Raw genomic sequence first — 16,552 nt, 5'->3', positions numbered from 1 at the left:
TACAAGAATGTGTGTATGAGTGTTACGTTAGTGGAGGTCTCAAGAAGGTAAGAACTACAAGAATGTGTGTATGAGTGTTACGTTAGTGGAGGTCTCAAGAAGGTAAGAACTACAAGAATGTGTGTGTGAGTGTTACCTTAGTGGAGGTCTCATGAAGGTAAGAACTACAAGAATGTGTGTGTGTGTGTTACCTTAGTGGAGGTCTCAAGAAGGTAAGAACTACAAGAATGTGTGTGTGAGTGTTACCTTAGTGGAGGTCTCAAGAAGGTAAGAACTACAAGAATGTGTGTGTGTGTTACCTTAGTGGAGGTCTCAAGAAGGTAAGAACTACAAGAATGTGTGTGTGTGTTACCTTAGTGGAGGTCTCAAGAAGGTAAGAACTACAAGAATGTGTGTGTGAGTGTTACCTTAGTGGAGGTCTCAAGAAGGTAAGAACTACAAGAATGTGTGTGTGTGTTACCTTAGTGGAGGTCTCAAGAAGGTAAGAACTACAAGAATGTGTGTGTGAGTGTTACCTTAGTGGAGGTCTCAAGAAGGTAAGAACTACAAGAATGTGTGTGTGAGTGTTACCTTAGTGGAGGTCTCAAGAAGGTAAGAACTACAAGAATGTGTGTGTGTGTTACCTTAGTGGAGGTCTCAAGAAGGTAAGAACTACAAGAATGTGTGTGTGTGTGTTACCTTAGTGGAGGTCTCAAGAAGGTAAGAACTACAAGAATGTGTGTGTGTGTGTTACCTTAGTGGAGGTCTCAAGAAGGTAAGAACTACAAGAATGTGTGTGTGAGTGTTACCTTAGTGGAGGTCTCAAGAAGTTCAGAAATACAAGAATGTGTGTGTGAGTGTTACCTTGGTGGAGGTCTCAAGAAGGTAAGAACTACAAGAATGTGTGTGGGAGTGTTACCTTAGTGGAGGTCTCAAGAAGGTAAGAACTACAAGAATGTGTGTGGGAGTGTTACCTTAGTGGAGGTCTCAAGAAGGTAAGAACTACAAGAATGTGTGTGTGAGTGTTACCTTGGCGGAGGTCTCAAGAAGGTAAGAAATACAAGAATGTGTGTGGGAGTGTTACCTTGGCGGAGGTCTCAAGAAGGTAAGAACTACAAGAATGTGTGTGTGAGTGTTACCTTGGCGGAGGTCTCAAGAAGGTAAGAAATACAAGAATGTGTGTGTGTGTGTTACCTTAGTGGAGGTCTCAAGAAGGTAAGAACTACAAGAATGTGTGTGTGAGTGTTACCTTAGTGGAGGTCTCAAGAAGGTAAGAACTACAAGAATGTGTGTGGGAGTGTTACCTTGGCGGAGGTCTCAAACCAGCCCACAAAGCCGTTGTCCTGGCAGAACTGCTCCATCTTGAGTCCGTTATTGGTGAGGACGTCCCGGCCTTGGTCGCACTTGTTGGCCAGCAGCACGGTGGCGACGTGTTTGCCATTGCCCAGCGTCACCTTGGAGTCCAAGTCCTCCTTCCACTTGGCGACCGCCTCGAAGGAGGCGGGCCTCGTCACGTCGAACATGATGAAGGCGCCCATGGCTCATGTTGCCGAACCGCTCCTGGCCTACAACAAAAGTATTAGTACACCTTCAGATGGGTAAAAAATGCAGGAACAATTGTATTTCTACCATCTACTTGGGTAACTTTTGGGATAAATTGTACTTCTAAGTGTAGTTTTTATGTAACATACTTTTACTTTTACTTGAGTATATTTATAGAGAAGAAACGCTACTTTTACTCCGTTCCATTTATCTACATTCAGCTCGCTACTTTTTTTTTTTTATCGATCTGTTAATGCACGCTTTGTTTGTTTTGATTTTGTCAGACACGCATTCAAAGTAGGAACTACGCATGCTTGCGTTCCACCAATCAAATGCAGTCACTGGTGACGTTGGACCAATCAAACAGAGCCAGCTGGTCACGTGACCGTCACACGTAGAACCCGACATGTTGAAAATCGTATTGGGGTGTTACCATTTAGCGGTCAACCGTACGGAATATGTAATCTACTAATAAAAGTATCAATCAATCAATCAAAAGTGTAAAGGAAAAAAGACACTTTTTATTTCAACTGTACTTCCCGTCAAAAACCCTAAAGGCTGATCGCACAGTTCCTGTCTTCACAATAAAAGCGCCGCTCCATCGCGCCTGCGCTAACAAAATAAGAGTCTCCGAAAGCCAGCGCAAACAAGCTAGCAAGCTACGGAGTTTGCCGCCAATGTATTTCTTGTAAAGTGTATAAAAACCAATATGGAAGCTGGACAAAAAACAACGATTTTCCTGATTATTAGACAGGAAGGAAGAACTTTTTTTCTCCTCCATTTGAAAACCGGGACGTTATCAGCACTATACTGTCTGATTCCAATCAATGCAAGTCATCAGAATCAGGTAATACACCAACTTATATTCTTTTCTTCATGAAAGATAGGAATCTATATGTTAAACATGCATGTATATTCATTAAAACACCTTTAACATGTCAACAAAAACGGCAACATAAATAAATATAAATCGTTGTGCGGGTTCCATGGACCACTCAGGAAGGACATAGCTTTGAGCAGGTTTGACTCGTTTTATTTTTTCAAACAAAGCTGTCTCTCGCCAGGTAGCTTTTCAGCTCCTCCTCCGCTGCTCGCTCTTCGGTCGCTTTCGTGGTCTCCGTCTTCTCTCTGTCGGACTCTCCTCCTTCTTCTCTTTTTATGCAGCGTAAGTGAAGTGAATTATATTTATGTAGCGCTTTTTTCTTAAGTGACTCGAAGCGCTTTACATATTGACACCCAATATCTAAGTTACATTTAAACCAGTGTGGGTGGCACTGGGAGCAGGTGGGTAAAGTGTCTTGCCCAAGGACACAACGGCAGTGACTAGGATGGCACAAGCGGGAATCGAACCCGCAACCCTCAAGTTGCTGGCACGGCCACTCTACCAACCGAGGGGAAATGTCAATCGTGTGCCTGTGCGCGACCCACGCCTCTCCGCTCAGCCACATTCTCCGCCTCCTTGCCATCATTTTGGGCCGGGCTACAGCGTGCCCCGCCGCTCCACAGGTGGATTACCTCCAAATTCTTCAGGACAACCTAAATAAGAGAATAAACTCAAGACAGCCATGACTGTATATTGGAATATAGATTTTAGGCCGTGTCGTCCATGCCTATTGCCGGTCATATTAGTAATAAAATACGCACCGCTTACTTCTCCTTCCCTTTTTGCACGAGTGGCTCTCTCGGCGCTCCCGTTTTCTTCCCCGAGTTACATTTTCCAGGTGTGATAATGCTCCGGCTTTATGAGGAAGGCCTCTATGTCATCATCAGCGGCGAGTGGCAGCTAAAAATACAACCCAGCTGTGAGTTTTAGTTCCTTCAACGGGGCCAAAATGTCAGCGGCATCAGTCAAAGGCGGAGTGCTTGTCGTTCGCGCATCGTGGGGACCTCCTGGCGGAACTTCCTCTTGACATTTATCTGCGATAGAAATACCTCGCACCAGGACATTTTAATATCAGATATATATGTTTGTTCCTTTTGTTCTCGCCCATGATTGCAGTGGAAGCTTTATAAAGGTCAACTTCCTCTTGATTCTGACAGGAGTGTGTGTGTGTGTGTGTGTGTGTGTGTGTCAGAAATATGACAACTAGGGATGGGTACTATACACATACGTTTCCAATTCCCGGTACCTGGGAATTAATACTGTTACTCAATGTTCGGTACTTTTATGCGCTTTAATAAATGATAATAAAATCCAAAATGTAATCTGTGCAATTAGAATAAAAGAAAAAATAGCTTTTTATGGTAACTGCTGCCCAGTTGTTATGTCTTGTGTTATTATCACAATTTTATTGTTTTATTTGTTTTAATTAATCAGTCTAACAAACTAATACACAATAATATCATACTAATACAAAAAAAAAAACGACATCAATGTGTAAAGGATATCATAACATGGGCTCAAAAGCAATTTATCAACAACACCCAGAAACGCCGCCGGCTTCTAGCTCATCTAAGGTGGACTGTCGCAAAGTGGAAAAGTGCTATGTGGTCTGACGAGTCCACATTTCAAATAGTTTTTTAAATGAATCAGTTCTACAAAATAATACGCAATAATATCATAATAATACAATTGCAATTCCCTCGCTGCATCAGAAAGTGACATCCGTGTGTAAAGGATATCACCACATGGGCTCAGGAACACTTCAGAAAACCACTGTCAGTAACGACAGTTGGTCGCTACATCTGTGAGTGCGAGTTAAAGCTCTACTATGCAAAGCCAAAGCCATTTATCAACAACACCCAGAAACGCCGCCGGCTTCTAGCTCATCTAAGGTGGACTGACGCAAAGTGGAAAAGTGTTCTGTGGTCTGGCGAGAACACATTTTAAACAGTTTTTGAAATTAATCAGTTCAACAAAATAATATACGATAATATATTTATAATACAATTTCAAATCCAATTCCTTTTACTGCATCAAAAAGTGACATCCGTGTGTAAAGGAGATCACCACATGGGCTCAGAAACACTTCAGAAAACCACTGTCGGTAACTACAGTTTGTCGCTATATCTGTAAGTGCAAGTTAAAGCTCTACTATGCAAAACCAAAGCCATTTATCAAAAACACCCAGAAACACAGCCGGCTTGTAGCTCATCTAAGGTGGACTGTCGCAAAGTGGAAAAGTGTTATGTGTTCTGACGAGTCCACATTTCAAATAGTTTTTTTAATTAATCAGTTCAACAAAATAATACACAATAATATCATAATAATAGAATTCCAATTCCAATTCCCTCGCTGCATCAGAAAACGACATCAGTGTGTAAAGGATATAACCACATGGGCTCAGGAACACTTCAGAAAACCACTGTCGGTAACTACAGTTTGTCGCTATATCTGTAAGTGCAAGTTAAAGCTCTACTATGCAAAACCAAAGCCATTTATCAACAACACCCAGAAACACAGCCGGCTTCTAGCTCATCTAAGGTGGACTGACGCAAAGTGGAAAAGTGATATGTGGTCTGACGAGTCCACATTTCAAATAGTTTTTTTAAATTAATCAGTTCTACAAAATAATACACAATTATATCATAATAATACAATTCCAATTCCCTCGCTGCATCAGAAAGTGACATCCGTGTGTAAAGGATATCACCACATGGGCTCAGGAACACTTCAGAAAACCAATGTCAGTAACGACAGTTGTTCGCTACATCTGTGAGTGCGAGTTAAAGCTCTACTATGCAAAGCTAAAGCCATTTATCAACAACACCCAGAAACGCCGCCGGCTTCTAGCTCATCTAAGGTGGACTGACGCAAAGTGGAAAAGTGCTATGTGGTCTGACGAGTCCACATTTCAAATAGTTTTTTAAATGAATCAGTTCTACAAAATAATACGCAATAATATCATTATAATACAATTCCAATTCCCTCGCTGCATCAGAAAGTGACATCCGTGTGTAAAGGATATCACCACATGGGCTCAGGAACACTTCAGAAAACCACTGTCAGTAACGACAGTTGTTCGCTACATCTGTGAGTGCGAGTTAAAGCTCTACTATGCAAAGCCAAAGCCATTTATCAACAACACCCAGAAACGCCGCCGGCTTGTAGCTCATCTAAGGTGGACTGACGCAAAGGGAAAAATTATTTGTGGTCTGACGAGTCCACATTTCAAATAGTTTTTTTAAAATTAATCAGTTCTACAAAATAATACACAATAATATCCTAATAATACAATTCCAATTCCAATTCCCTCGCCTCATCAGAAAGTGACATCCGTGTGTAAAGGATATCACCACATGGGCTCAGGAACACTTCAGAATACCACTGTCAGTAACGACAGTTGTTCGCTACATCTGTGAGTGCGAGTTAAAGCTCTACCATGCAAAGCTAAAGCCATTTATCAACAACACCCAGAAACGCCGCCGGCTTGTAGCTCATCTAAGGTGGACTGTCGCAAAGTGGAAAAGTGTTATGTGGTCTGACGAGTCCACATTTCAAATATTTTTTTAAATTAATCAGTTCTACAAAATAATACACAATAATATCATAATAATACAATTCCAATTCCAATTCCCTCGCTGCATCAGAAAACGACATCCGTGTGTAAAGGATATAACCACATGGGCTCAGGAACACTTCAGAAAACCACTGTCAGTAACGACAGTTGGTCGCTACATTTGTGAGTGCGAGTTAAAGCTCTACTATGCAAAGCCAAAGCCATTTATCAACAACACCCAGAAACGCCGCCGGCTTGTAGCTCATCTAAGGTGGACTGTCGCAAAGTGGAAAAGTGCTATGTGGTCTGACGAGTCCACATTTCAAATAGTTTTCTTAAATTAATCAGTTCTACAAAATAATACACAATAATATCATAATAATACAATTCCAATTCCAATTCCCTCGCTGCATCAGAAAGTGACATCCGTCTGTAAAGGATATCACCACATGGGCTCAGGAACACTTCAGAAAACCACTGTCAGTAACGACAGTTGGTCGCTACATCTGTGAGTGCGAGTTAAAGCTCTACCATGCAAAGCTAAAGCCATTTATCAACAACACCCAGAAACGCCGCCGGCTTGTAGCTCATCTAAGGTGGACTGTCGCAAAGTGGAAAAGTGTTATGTGGTCTGACGAGTCCACATTTCAAATATTTTTTTAAATTAATCAGTTCTACAAAATAATACACAATAATATCATAATAATACAATTCCAATTCCAATTCCCTCGCTGCATCAGAAAACGACATCCGTGTGTAAAGGATATAACCACATGGGCTCAGGAACACTTCAGAAAACCACTGTCAGTAACGACAGTTGGTCGCTACATCTGTGAGTGCGAGTTAAAGCTCTACTATGCAAAGCCAAAGCCATTTATCAACAACACCCAGAAACGCCGCCGGCTTGTAGCTCATCTAAGGTGGACTGTCGCAAAGTGGAAAAGTGCTATGTGGTCTGACGAGTCCACATTTCAAATAGTTTTCTTAAATTAATCAGTTCTACAAAATAATACACAATAATATCATAATAATACAATTCCAATTCCAATTCCTTAACTGCATCAAAAAACGCCATCAGTGGGTAAAGGACATCACCACCTGGGCTCAGGAACACTTCAGAAAACCACTGTCAGTAACGACAGTTGGTCGCTATATCTGTAAGTGCAAGTTTAAGTTCTACAATGCAAAGCCAAAGCCATTTATCAACAACACCCAGAAACATACTCATCCATCTTTTCTTCAAGAAACCCTGCTTTATTTTGTTTTGTTTTTCTTGTCTTTTTTCTATTTGATTTTAATATTTTTTAACATGTCCAAAATAGACCCTCAGCGTTTTCTTCTCCTTTTTTTTGTCAAGGTCAATGACCCTGCTGATAAAGTCACACTTTGCTTTTATTTCTGGGCAATTACGTGGCCTTGTGGTCACACGCTAGTGAAATTATGTCAGCTGATTCACTTTGTACACATGTCTCACAGCGCTATAGTGTGTGTGTGTGTGTGTGTGTGTGTGTGTGTGTGTGTGTGTGTGTGTGTGTGTGTGTGTCCTTGCAGGTTTCATATCTGGCCCGGTTTTTTGTAAAATTTGTAAGGGTGAATTTGACTTCTTCAGTGTTTCATCTTAGCTAATTGTAGGCCTTTTATTTGTTTTACACCACATCGGAATACCACGTGAACATAAAAACTAGAGATGTGACTGAGGTATTTTTTTTGAACGGCTCTCTGGAATGAACGACGAGAACAAGGTTCCCGTTTGTGAAACATTTGTTTATTTGCAAAAAACGCAAAAGCAGTGAAGTAGGCACATTTCCGGGTGTTGTTGATGAATGGCTTTCGCTTTGCAAAGTAGAGTTTTAACTTGCACTTACAGATGTAGCGACCAACTGTTGTTACGGACAGTGGTTTTTCTGAGGTGTTCCTGAACCTATGTGGTGATATCCTTTACACACTTGATGCAGTACCGCCTGAGGGATCGAAGGGTACGGGCATTCAATGTTGCGTGCAGGGAATTCTCCAGATTCTCTGAACCTTTTGATGGTATTACAGAATTTAGAAGGTGAAATCCCAAAATTCCTTGCAATAGCTTGTTAAGAAATGTTGTTCTTAAACTGTTCATCAAGTTTGCCCCGTCCTTGTTTGTGAATGACTGAGCATTCCATGGAGGCTGTTTTTATACCCAATCATGGCACCCACCTGTTCCCAATTAGCCCGTTCACCTGTGGGATGTCCCAAATAAGTGTTTGATGAGCATTCCTCAATTTTCTCAGTCTTTTTTGCTACTTGTGCCAGCTTTTTTCAACCATGTTGCAGGCGTCAAATTCCACATTAGCTAATATTTGCAAATAAAAAAACACATTTTCCAGTTCAAAGGTCTTGTCTTTGCAGTCTATTTAATTGAATATAAGTTGAAAAGGATTTGCAAATATTGGTATTTTGTTTTTATTTACCATTTACACAACTTCACTGGTTGTGGGCTTCGTACGCTAATGCGATATTTAGCGTCGACAATTGCTCTTTTTGCCACCCTGTCGGCAAATGGACGAGAAAATGAGTCCGAGTTTAAGGAAATTTTGCAGTATTTTTATAGTATATATATTTAAATAAATAAATATATATACATTTATATTTAAAACAATATATATTTAAAAAATGCTGCAAAATGTCCTAATTTAATTTGATTTGATTATTATTATAACTTGGATTATATTTAGTCTTTTCTGTCTTTCTTTATTCTTATTGACATTCTCTTTCTGGGTTCCTTATTATAAAGGGTTTTAGTTTAAGCGTTCACACACCAAGTTTAGTAGTAAAATGTATTCACATTTTTATTATGTCCTAATTTGTATTGCTGTTTTTTTTTTTTTTTAATTATTTGTCTATCGGTTAATGTGTTTTATTCATACTTAGTTGTCTATTATATTTCACAATTCTTAAAGCGGAACTGCTCTTTTTTTTTTTTTTTTTTTTTTTTGCTGATCGTTCACAATCATTACGTAAGACAAGAAGACAAAAGTTTTTTCTTTGCTTTCTAACACATAAAAATGGTCTTGTTTCTCGGTAGCTAGCAATTCTCTGTAATTTATATATATATATAGGGTGATTAGATAACAGGCCTGCCGCAGAACGGGGTGTGCAAAGATCGGCCTCGAAGACAGCGACAAGTGAGTGGATGGCCCAGGTGGGCCTTGTTATCTAATCACCTGTCGCCTTTATTAGCAGCAGCCGGAACGAGACACATGGTGGGAGTTGGAGAGGGAGCCATAGCAAGAGAGACACGGACTCGGGAAAGAAAGACTTTGTGCTTGGAAAGCAGAAGAATGTCTAATATTAATGAAAATAAATCAATGTTTTATTTTCATATATATATATATATATATTGTGGAGGGGGAATGGCCTGTGGGCTTGCTGCGGAACAGGAGTGTGCAAGTACCAGACCTCGAAGACAGCAAAAAGTGAGTGGATGGCCCAGGTGAGCCTTGTTATCTAATCACCTGTCACCTTTATTAGCAGCAGCCGGAACGAGACACATGGTGGGAGTTGGAGAGGGAGCCATAGCGAGAGAGACACGGACTCGGGAAAGAAAGACTGTGCTTGGAAAGCAGAAGAATGTCTAATATTAATGAAAATAAATCAATGTTTTATTTTCATATATATATATATATATATATATATATATATATATATATATATATATTTTTTTTTTTTTTGTGGTGGGGCATGGCCTGTGGGCTTGTTGCGGAACGGGAGTGTGCAAGTACCAGACCTCGAAGACAGCAAAAAGTGAGTGGATGGCCCAGGTGGGACTTGTTATCTAATCACCTGTCACCTTTATTAGCAGCAGCTGGAACGAGACACATGGTGGGAGTTGGAGAGGTAGCCATAGCGAGAGAGACACGGACTCGGGAAAGAAAGACTCTGTGCTTGGAAAGCAGAAGAATGTCTAATATTAATGAAAATAGATCAGTGTTTTATATATATATATGGATCCCATCTCTAATAAAAAGTGCAAGCATAAGTGGATTTTTACGTCTGTTTACAAAACACTGAGGTGTCCAAAATGCAATTGGAATAAACAAAGTTTTATCTTTGTTTTATGAAACGACTGTCCCACAATCAGACATTTATACACACAGCCTTGTAGGTCCTTTAACCTCATTTCTAGTATTTTCATTACATTGGATTCATGCCTGAAGGAAATGGAGCATGGTGGTGCATGTGGTTTGCATATTTTCCTCGTGGGTTTGATTCTCGACTTGGACTGAATGCTGTTTGGACTCCCTTGCATGGAACTCCGGTTTCTGCCCACAGTCCAAAAAGCCTGCTCGGTCCACTAATTGGAGACTCTAAATCAGGGGTGTAAAAACATTTTCCTGCGAGACATGAACATCGAAGGATATGTTTGACCCGCACTTTTGCATTTTGTACATTAAACATACTAAAATGGATACAATGTCGCTAAATTATCTAAAGAAAACATCCTCATCTTTGCACACAATCATGCTTACACACATGCAGCACGTGCATTAAATCCAATTGTTGGCATGCTAATTTTCCAGCCGTGCTTGAAAAATGGGGAGATGGAGGAGAGAACGAGGCAGAAGGAGGAGGAGAGCCCACAGCAGTGGCCGACTGAGCGGCACGGATGAGCGCAAAATACTTTCTTTATTACAAAATAATTAAGAGTCAAACCTGCAAAAGAGATGCCCTTCCTTGGTGGTCAGTGGAACCCTCACGACGGCGGCAACAGTCCGTTACATTTGCCTCCTTCTGCCTCGTTCTCTCCTCCTTCTCCCCTTTTAGACATAGTTAGAAGATATAATAATTGAGTCCCTAAACTTGATTGCGGCGTCGCTCCCGGCACGCCCCGCCTCTCCGCTCCGCCGCATTGTCCGCCTCCTTGCCGCCATCTTGGGCAGGGCTCCATCGTGCCCTGCCGCTCCGTCGGACCGTCGGCTCCGCCTCTCCACACAGTATATTTGCCATTTATTCGTATTTTTTAACTACACTGTTTTACAAGCTGCAGTGTTCAAAGCGTTGGGAAAAAAAAGTAGTGCCTTATAGCCCGTAATTTACGGTACATGAAAAAGAGTAAAATTTGACTCTGAGCGTCCAGTACAATTCATTAGTTTCTATCATATTGATGCTTTTCTTCTTTTACTAATTGCAATCTGTGACAGTTGCTCGCTGTTGTGAGGGTTCCACGGACCATCAAGGAAGGACATTTTTCTCTTGAGCAGGTTTGACTCTTAAATAAAGCTCAATTCCGGTCGGGTCGCTTTTCAGCTCCTTCTCCGCTGCTTGCTCCTCGGTCGCTTTTCAGCCGTCCCTCGTGTGCTCTTTGGCACTCTTGCACTTCATCTGCTGCGGACTCTCCTCCTTCTGCCCCGAACTCTCCTCCTTCTCCCCTTTTATTCACTGCGAGGATATATGTTGATTGTCTGCCGGTGCGCGATCCACGCACACAATCATGCTTACACACATGCAGCACGTGCATTAAATCCAATTGTTGGCATGCTAATTTTCCAGCCGTGCTTGAAAAATGGGGAGATGGAGGAGAGAACGAGGCAGAAGGAGGAGGAGAGCCCACAGCAGTGGCCGACTGAGCGGCACGGATGAGCGCAAAATACTTTCTTTATTACATAATAATTAAGAGTCAAACCTGCAAAAGAGATGTCCTTCCTTGGTGGTCAGTGGAACCCTCACGACGGCGGCAACAGTCCGTTACATTTGCCTCCTTCTGCCTCGTTCTCTCCTCCTTCTCCCCTTTTAGACATAGTTAGAAGATATAATAATTGAGTCCCTAAACTTGATTGTGGCGTCGCTCCCGGCACGCCCCGCCTCTCCGCCCCGCCGCATTGTCCGCCTCCTTGCCGCCATCTTGGGCAGGGCTCCATCGTGCCCTGCCGCTCCGTCGGACCGTCGGCTCCGCCTCTCCACACAGTGTATTTGCCATTCATTCGTATTTTTTAACTACACTGTTTTACAAGCTGCAGTGATCAAAGCGTTGGGAAAAAAAAGTAGTCCCTTATAGCCCGTAATTTACAGTACACGAAAAAGAGTATAATTTGACTCTGAGCGTCCACTACAATTCATTATTTTCTATCATATTGATGCTTTTCTTCTTTTACTAATCGCAATCTGTGACAGTTGCTCGCTGTTGTGCGGGTTCCACGGACCATCAGGGAAGGACAATTTTCTCTTGAGCAGGTTTGACTCTTAATAAAGCTCAATTCCGGTCGGGTCGCTTTTCAGCTCCTTCTCCGCTGCTTGCTCCTCGGTCGCTTTTCAGCCGTCTCTCGTGTGCTCTTTGGCGGTCTTGCTCTTCATCTGCTGCGGACTCTCCTCCTTCTGCCCCGAACTCTCCTCCTTCTCCCCTTTTATACACTGCGAGGAGATATGTTGATTGTCTGCCGGTGCGCGATCCACGCACACAATCATGCTTACCCACATGCAGCACGTGCATTAAATCCAATTGTTGGCATGCTAATTTTCCAGCCGTGCTTGAAAAATGGGGAGAAGGAGGAGAGAACGAGGCAGAAGGAGGAGGAGAGCCCACAGCAGTGGCCGACTGAGCGGCACGGATGAGCGCAAAATACTTTCTTTATTACAAAATAATTAAGAGTCAAACCTGCAAAAGAGATGTCCTTCCTTGGTGGTCAATGGAACCCTCACGACGGCGGCAACTGTCTATCACATTTGCCTCCTTCTGTCTCTTTCTCTCCTCCTTCTCCCCTTTTATACATAGTTAGAAGATATAATAATTGAGTCCCTAAATTTGATTGTGGCATCGCTCCCGGCACGCCCCGCCTCGCCTCTCGCTCGCATCCTCCGCCTCTTTGCCGCCATTTTGGGCCAGGCTCCGGCATGCCCTGCCGCTCCGTCGAACCGTTGGCTCCGCCTCTCCACACAGTGTATTTGCCATTTATTCGTATTTTTTAACCACACTGTTTTACAAGCTGCAGTGTACAAAGCGTTGGAAGAACAAAAGTAGTCCCTTATAGCCAGTAATTTACAGTACATGAAAAAGAGTAAAATTTGACTCTGAGCGTCCACTACAGTTCATTAGTTTCTATCATATTGATGCTTTTCTTCTTTTACTAATTGCAATCTGTGACAGTTGCTCGCTGTTGTGCGGGTTCCACGGACCATCAGGGAAGGACAATTTTCTCCTGAGCAGGTTTGACTCTTAATAAAGCTCAATTCCGGTCGGGTCGCTTTCCAGCTCCTTCCCCGCTGCTTGCTCCTCTGTCGCTTTTCAGCCGTCTCTCGTGTGCTCTTTGGCGCTCTTGCACTTCATCTGCTGCGGACTCTCCTCCTTCTGTCCCGAACTCTCCTCCTTCTCCCCTTTTATACACTGCGAGGAGATATGTTGATTGTCTGCCGGTGCGTGATCCACGCACACAATCATGCTTACACACATGCAGCACGTGCATTAAATCCAATTGTTGGCATGCTAATTTTCCAGCCGTGCTTGAAAAATGGGGAGATGGAGGAGAGAACGAGGCAGAAGGAGGAGGAGAGCCCACAGCAGTGGCCGACTGAGCGGCACGGATGAGCGCAAAATACTTTCTTTATTACAAAATAATTAAGAGTCAAACCTGCAAAAGAGATGTCCTTCCTTGGTGGTCATTGGAACCCGCACGACGGCGGCAACAGTCCGTTACATTTGCCTCCTTCTGCCTCGTTCTCTCCTCCTTCTCCCCTTTTAGACATAGTTAGAAGATATAATAATTGTGTCCCTAAAGTTGATTGTGGCTTGATTCTCGCTCGCATTCTCCGCCTCCTTGCCGCCATCTTGGGCTTGGCTCTATCGTGCCCTGCCGCTCCGTCGTACCGTCAGCTCCGCCTCTCCACACAGTGTATTTGCCATTTATTCGTATTTTTTAACCACACTGTTTTACAAGCTGCAGTGTTCAAAGCGTTGGGAAAAAAAAGTAGTCCCTTATAGCCCGTAATTTACAGTACATGAAAAAGAGTAAAATTTGACTCTGAGCGTCCACTACAATTCATTAGTTTCCATCATATTGATGCTTTTCTTCTTTTACTAATTGCAATCTGTGACAGTTGCTCGCTGTTGTGAGGGTTCCACGGACCATCAGGGAAGGACAATTTTCTCTTGAGCAGGTTTGACTCTTAATAAAGCTCAATTCCGCTCAGGTCGCTTTTCAGCTCCTTCTCCGCTGCTTGCTCCTCGGTCGCTTTTCAGCCGTCCCTCGTGTGCTCTTCGGCGCTCTTGCTCTTCATCTACTGCGGACTCTCTTCCTTCTGCCCCGAACTCTCCTCCTTCTCCCCTTTTATACACTGCGAGGAGATATGTTGATTGTCTGCCGGTGCGCGATCCACGCACCTGATTTAGATTACGGCTGCGTCGCTCCCGGCACGCCCCGCCTCTCCGCTCCGCCGCATTCGCCGCCTCCTTGCCGCCATCTTGGGCAGGGCTCCATCGTGCCCTGCCGCTCCGTCGGACCGTTGGCCCCGCCTCTCCACACAGTGTGTTTGCCATTTATTCGTATTTTTTAACTACACTGTTTTACAAGCTGCAGTGTTCAAAGCGTTGGAAAAAAAAGTAGTGCCTTATAGCGAGTAAAATTTGACTCTGAGCGTCCACTACAATTCATTAGTTTCTATCATATTGATGCTTTTCTTCTTTTACTAATTGCAATCTGTGACAGTTGCTCGCTGTTGTGCGGGTTCCACGGACCATCAGGGAAGGACAATTTTCTCTTGAGCAGGTTTGACTCTTAATAAAGCTCAATTCCGCTCGGGTCGCTTTTCAGCTCCTTCTCCGCTGCTTGCTCCTCGGTCGCTTTTCAGCCGTCCCTCGTGTGCTCTTCGGCGCTCTTGATCTTCATCTACCGCGGACTCTCCTCCTTCTGCCCCGAACTCTCCTCCTTCTCCCCTTTTATACACTGCGAGGAGATATGTTGATTGTCTGCCGGTGCGCGATCCACGCACACAATCATGCTTACACACATGCAGCACGTGCATTAAATCCAATTGTTGGCATGCTAATTTTCCAGCCGTGCTTGAAAAATGGGGAGATGGAGGAGAGAACGAGGCAAAAGGAGGAGGAGAGCCCACAGCAGTGGCCGACTGAGCGGCACGGATGAGCGCAAAATACTTTCTTTATTACAAAATAATTAAGAGTCAAACCTGCAAAAGAGATGTCCTTCCTTGGTGGTCAGTGGAACCCTCACGACGGCGGCAACAGTCCGTTACATTTGCCTCCTTCTGCCTCGTTCTCTCCTCCTTCTCCCCTTTTAGACATAGTTAGAAGATATAATAATTGAGTCCCTAAACTTGATTGTGGCGTCGCTCCCGGCACGCCCCGCCTCTCCGCTCCGCCGCATTCTCCGCCTCCTTGCCGCCATCTTGGGCAGGGCTCCATCGTGCCCTGCCGCTCCGTCGGACTGTTGGCTCCGCCTCTCCACACAAACTTTTGCACTTTTCATTTTTGGATTTTCTGCTCGCACACCGCCCGCCTTCTCTGCAGGCTGGGATCACGCCATCATCAATTTGCATAGTGTTTTTGTTTTGTTTTGTTTTGTTGAATTTTCCTCTACTGCACACCGAGGGGCCTCGCTTCCTTTTTTCGAAAGGCTTCCATTTCCTGTCTGTCTGAGAGTCGCGCTTGGGCAAGAGCCAAGAGACCCGGCACGTATTTCCAAGCTCTTATCAGGGCCGCCATCAGGTGGCCATTGATCTTTATCCTCCTCGCCGCGGAGCCCGCGTGTCTGACGAGAGGACGGTGCCTTCAGACATAATCCGTGTTGAGTTCCTTCAATTGCGATGCACAATTGAATACGTCAATGAAGAACCAGCTGCTTCGTAGCAAACAAAAACCCAAAACACGCTTTGCTAAAGTCTTGGATTGCAGAGAAAATATTGCGTCTGACTGTGTCTCCTGCAGCCTTACCCTTCTTAAAACTGAACATGCTGCTGCCCCCTGTGGGTCAAAGGTAGCACAACCACTTTGAAGGAACGTCGAGCTCATCAAAACCCTATTACTGTTATGATTTACTAAGGACGTGACGGCAAACGGACACCAGGTGGCAGTATGTCCAAAGATTTATTAATATATATATATATATATATATATCTATATTAACAAATGTATATATGTAATAATCAATCAACAGAAAACATACTAAGTAAATGGAGCGTGGCAAAAACTCTAGAGTGTATGGTGTTAGTCTAAGTGTGTTAATTAACTGAAGAGTGTTTTACCCAAGTGTTGACAAAAGAGAACGCGGAAGTCCGTGGGGCAGGCAGAGGGTTCAGGTCAAACGAGCGAGGAGTCGAGGTACAAAGGAGGCAGTCAGAATCCAGAGGGAGATCCAGGGAAAAGAGTGAGACGCACAGCTCACCTTGCGGGCGACGGAGGATTCTGTGGGGACACGGGAGAAGACACTGATAACACGTAGAGGTACAGGGCACAGGGAGAGCAGGTTTGCATAAAGCAGGGTGATTGCTTACGGTACGCATTTGGAACTAAGTTCCCGCACGGATCCCTGTGTCCACTGGTCTTTTATGCTGCTCATCGTCAGTCACAGGTGTGTCCTGCAGCCGGCTGCGGCGGAGAGTGGGCGCGGTCC

General features: G+C 43.6%; 1 protein-coding gene and 2 long non-coding RNA genes across 5 annotated transcripts in view; 1 reads left to right on the top strand and 2 right to left on the bottom strand.

The window, feature by feature from the left end:
- LOC133564745 (uncharacterized) overlaps nt 1-16,552 on the top strand; it is a 95,104-nt gene that overhangs the window by 68,047 nt on the left and 10,505 nt on the right. The window contains exon 1 of one of the 3 annotated variants that reach the window (XR_009809323.1): nt 15,371-15,648. The exons of the other annotated variants lie outside the window; for them this stretch is intronic. This is a non-coding gene — a long non-coding RNA (uncharacterized LOC133564745). Of the gene's footprint in view, nt 1-15,370; nt 15,649-16,552 lie in introns of those variants that run through there. 3 annotated transcript variants of the gene reach the window in all.
- On the bottom strand, nt 985-1,517 carry LOC133564992 (ras-related protein Rab-38-like). Its single transcript, XM_061919490.1, has one exon. The coding sequence runs from the start codon at nt 1,515-1,517 to the stop codon at nt 1,257-1,259; it is 261 nt and encodes an 86-aa protein (XP_061775474.1). The 3' UTR covers nt 985-1,256.
- Nucleotides 2,539-3,514, bottom strand: LOC133564991 (uncharacterized). Its single transcript, XR_009809403.1, has 2 exons — nt 3,166-3,514; nt 2,539-3,057 (listed from the first exon to the last, which is right to left on the bottom strand). It is a non-coding gene; the product is annotated as an uncharacterized LOC133564991 (long non-coding RNA).

This window comes from Nerophis ophidion, linkage group LG13, assembly GCF_033978795.1.
Source record: "Nerophis ophidion isolate RoL-2023_Sa linkage group LG13, RoL_Noph_v1.0, whole genome shotgun sequence".
Lineage (NCBI taxonomy): Eukaryota > Metazoa > Chordata > Actinopteri > Syngnathiformes > Syngnathidae > Nerophis > Nerophis ophidion.
The sequence above is the reverse complement of the archived record's forward strand: the minus strand, read 5'-3'. Positions and strand labels throughout refer to the sequence as shown.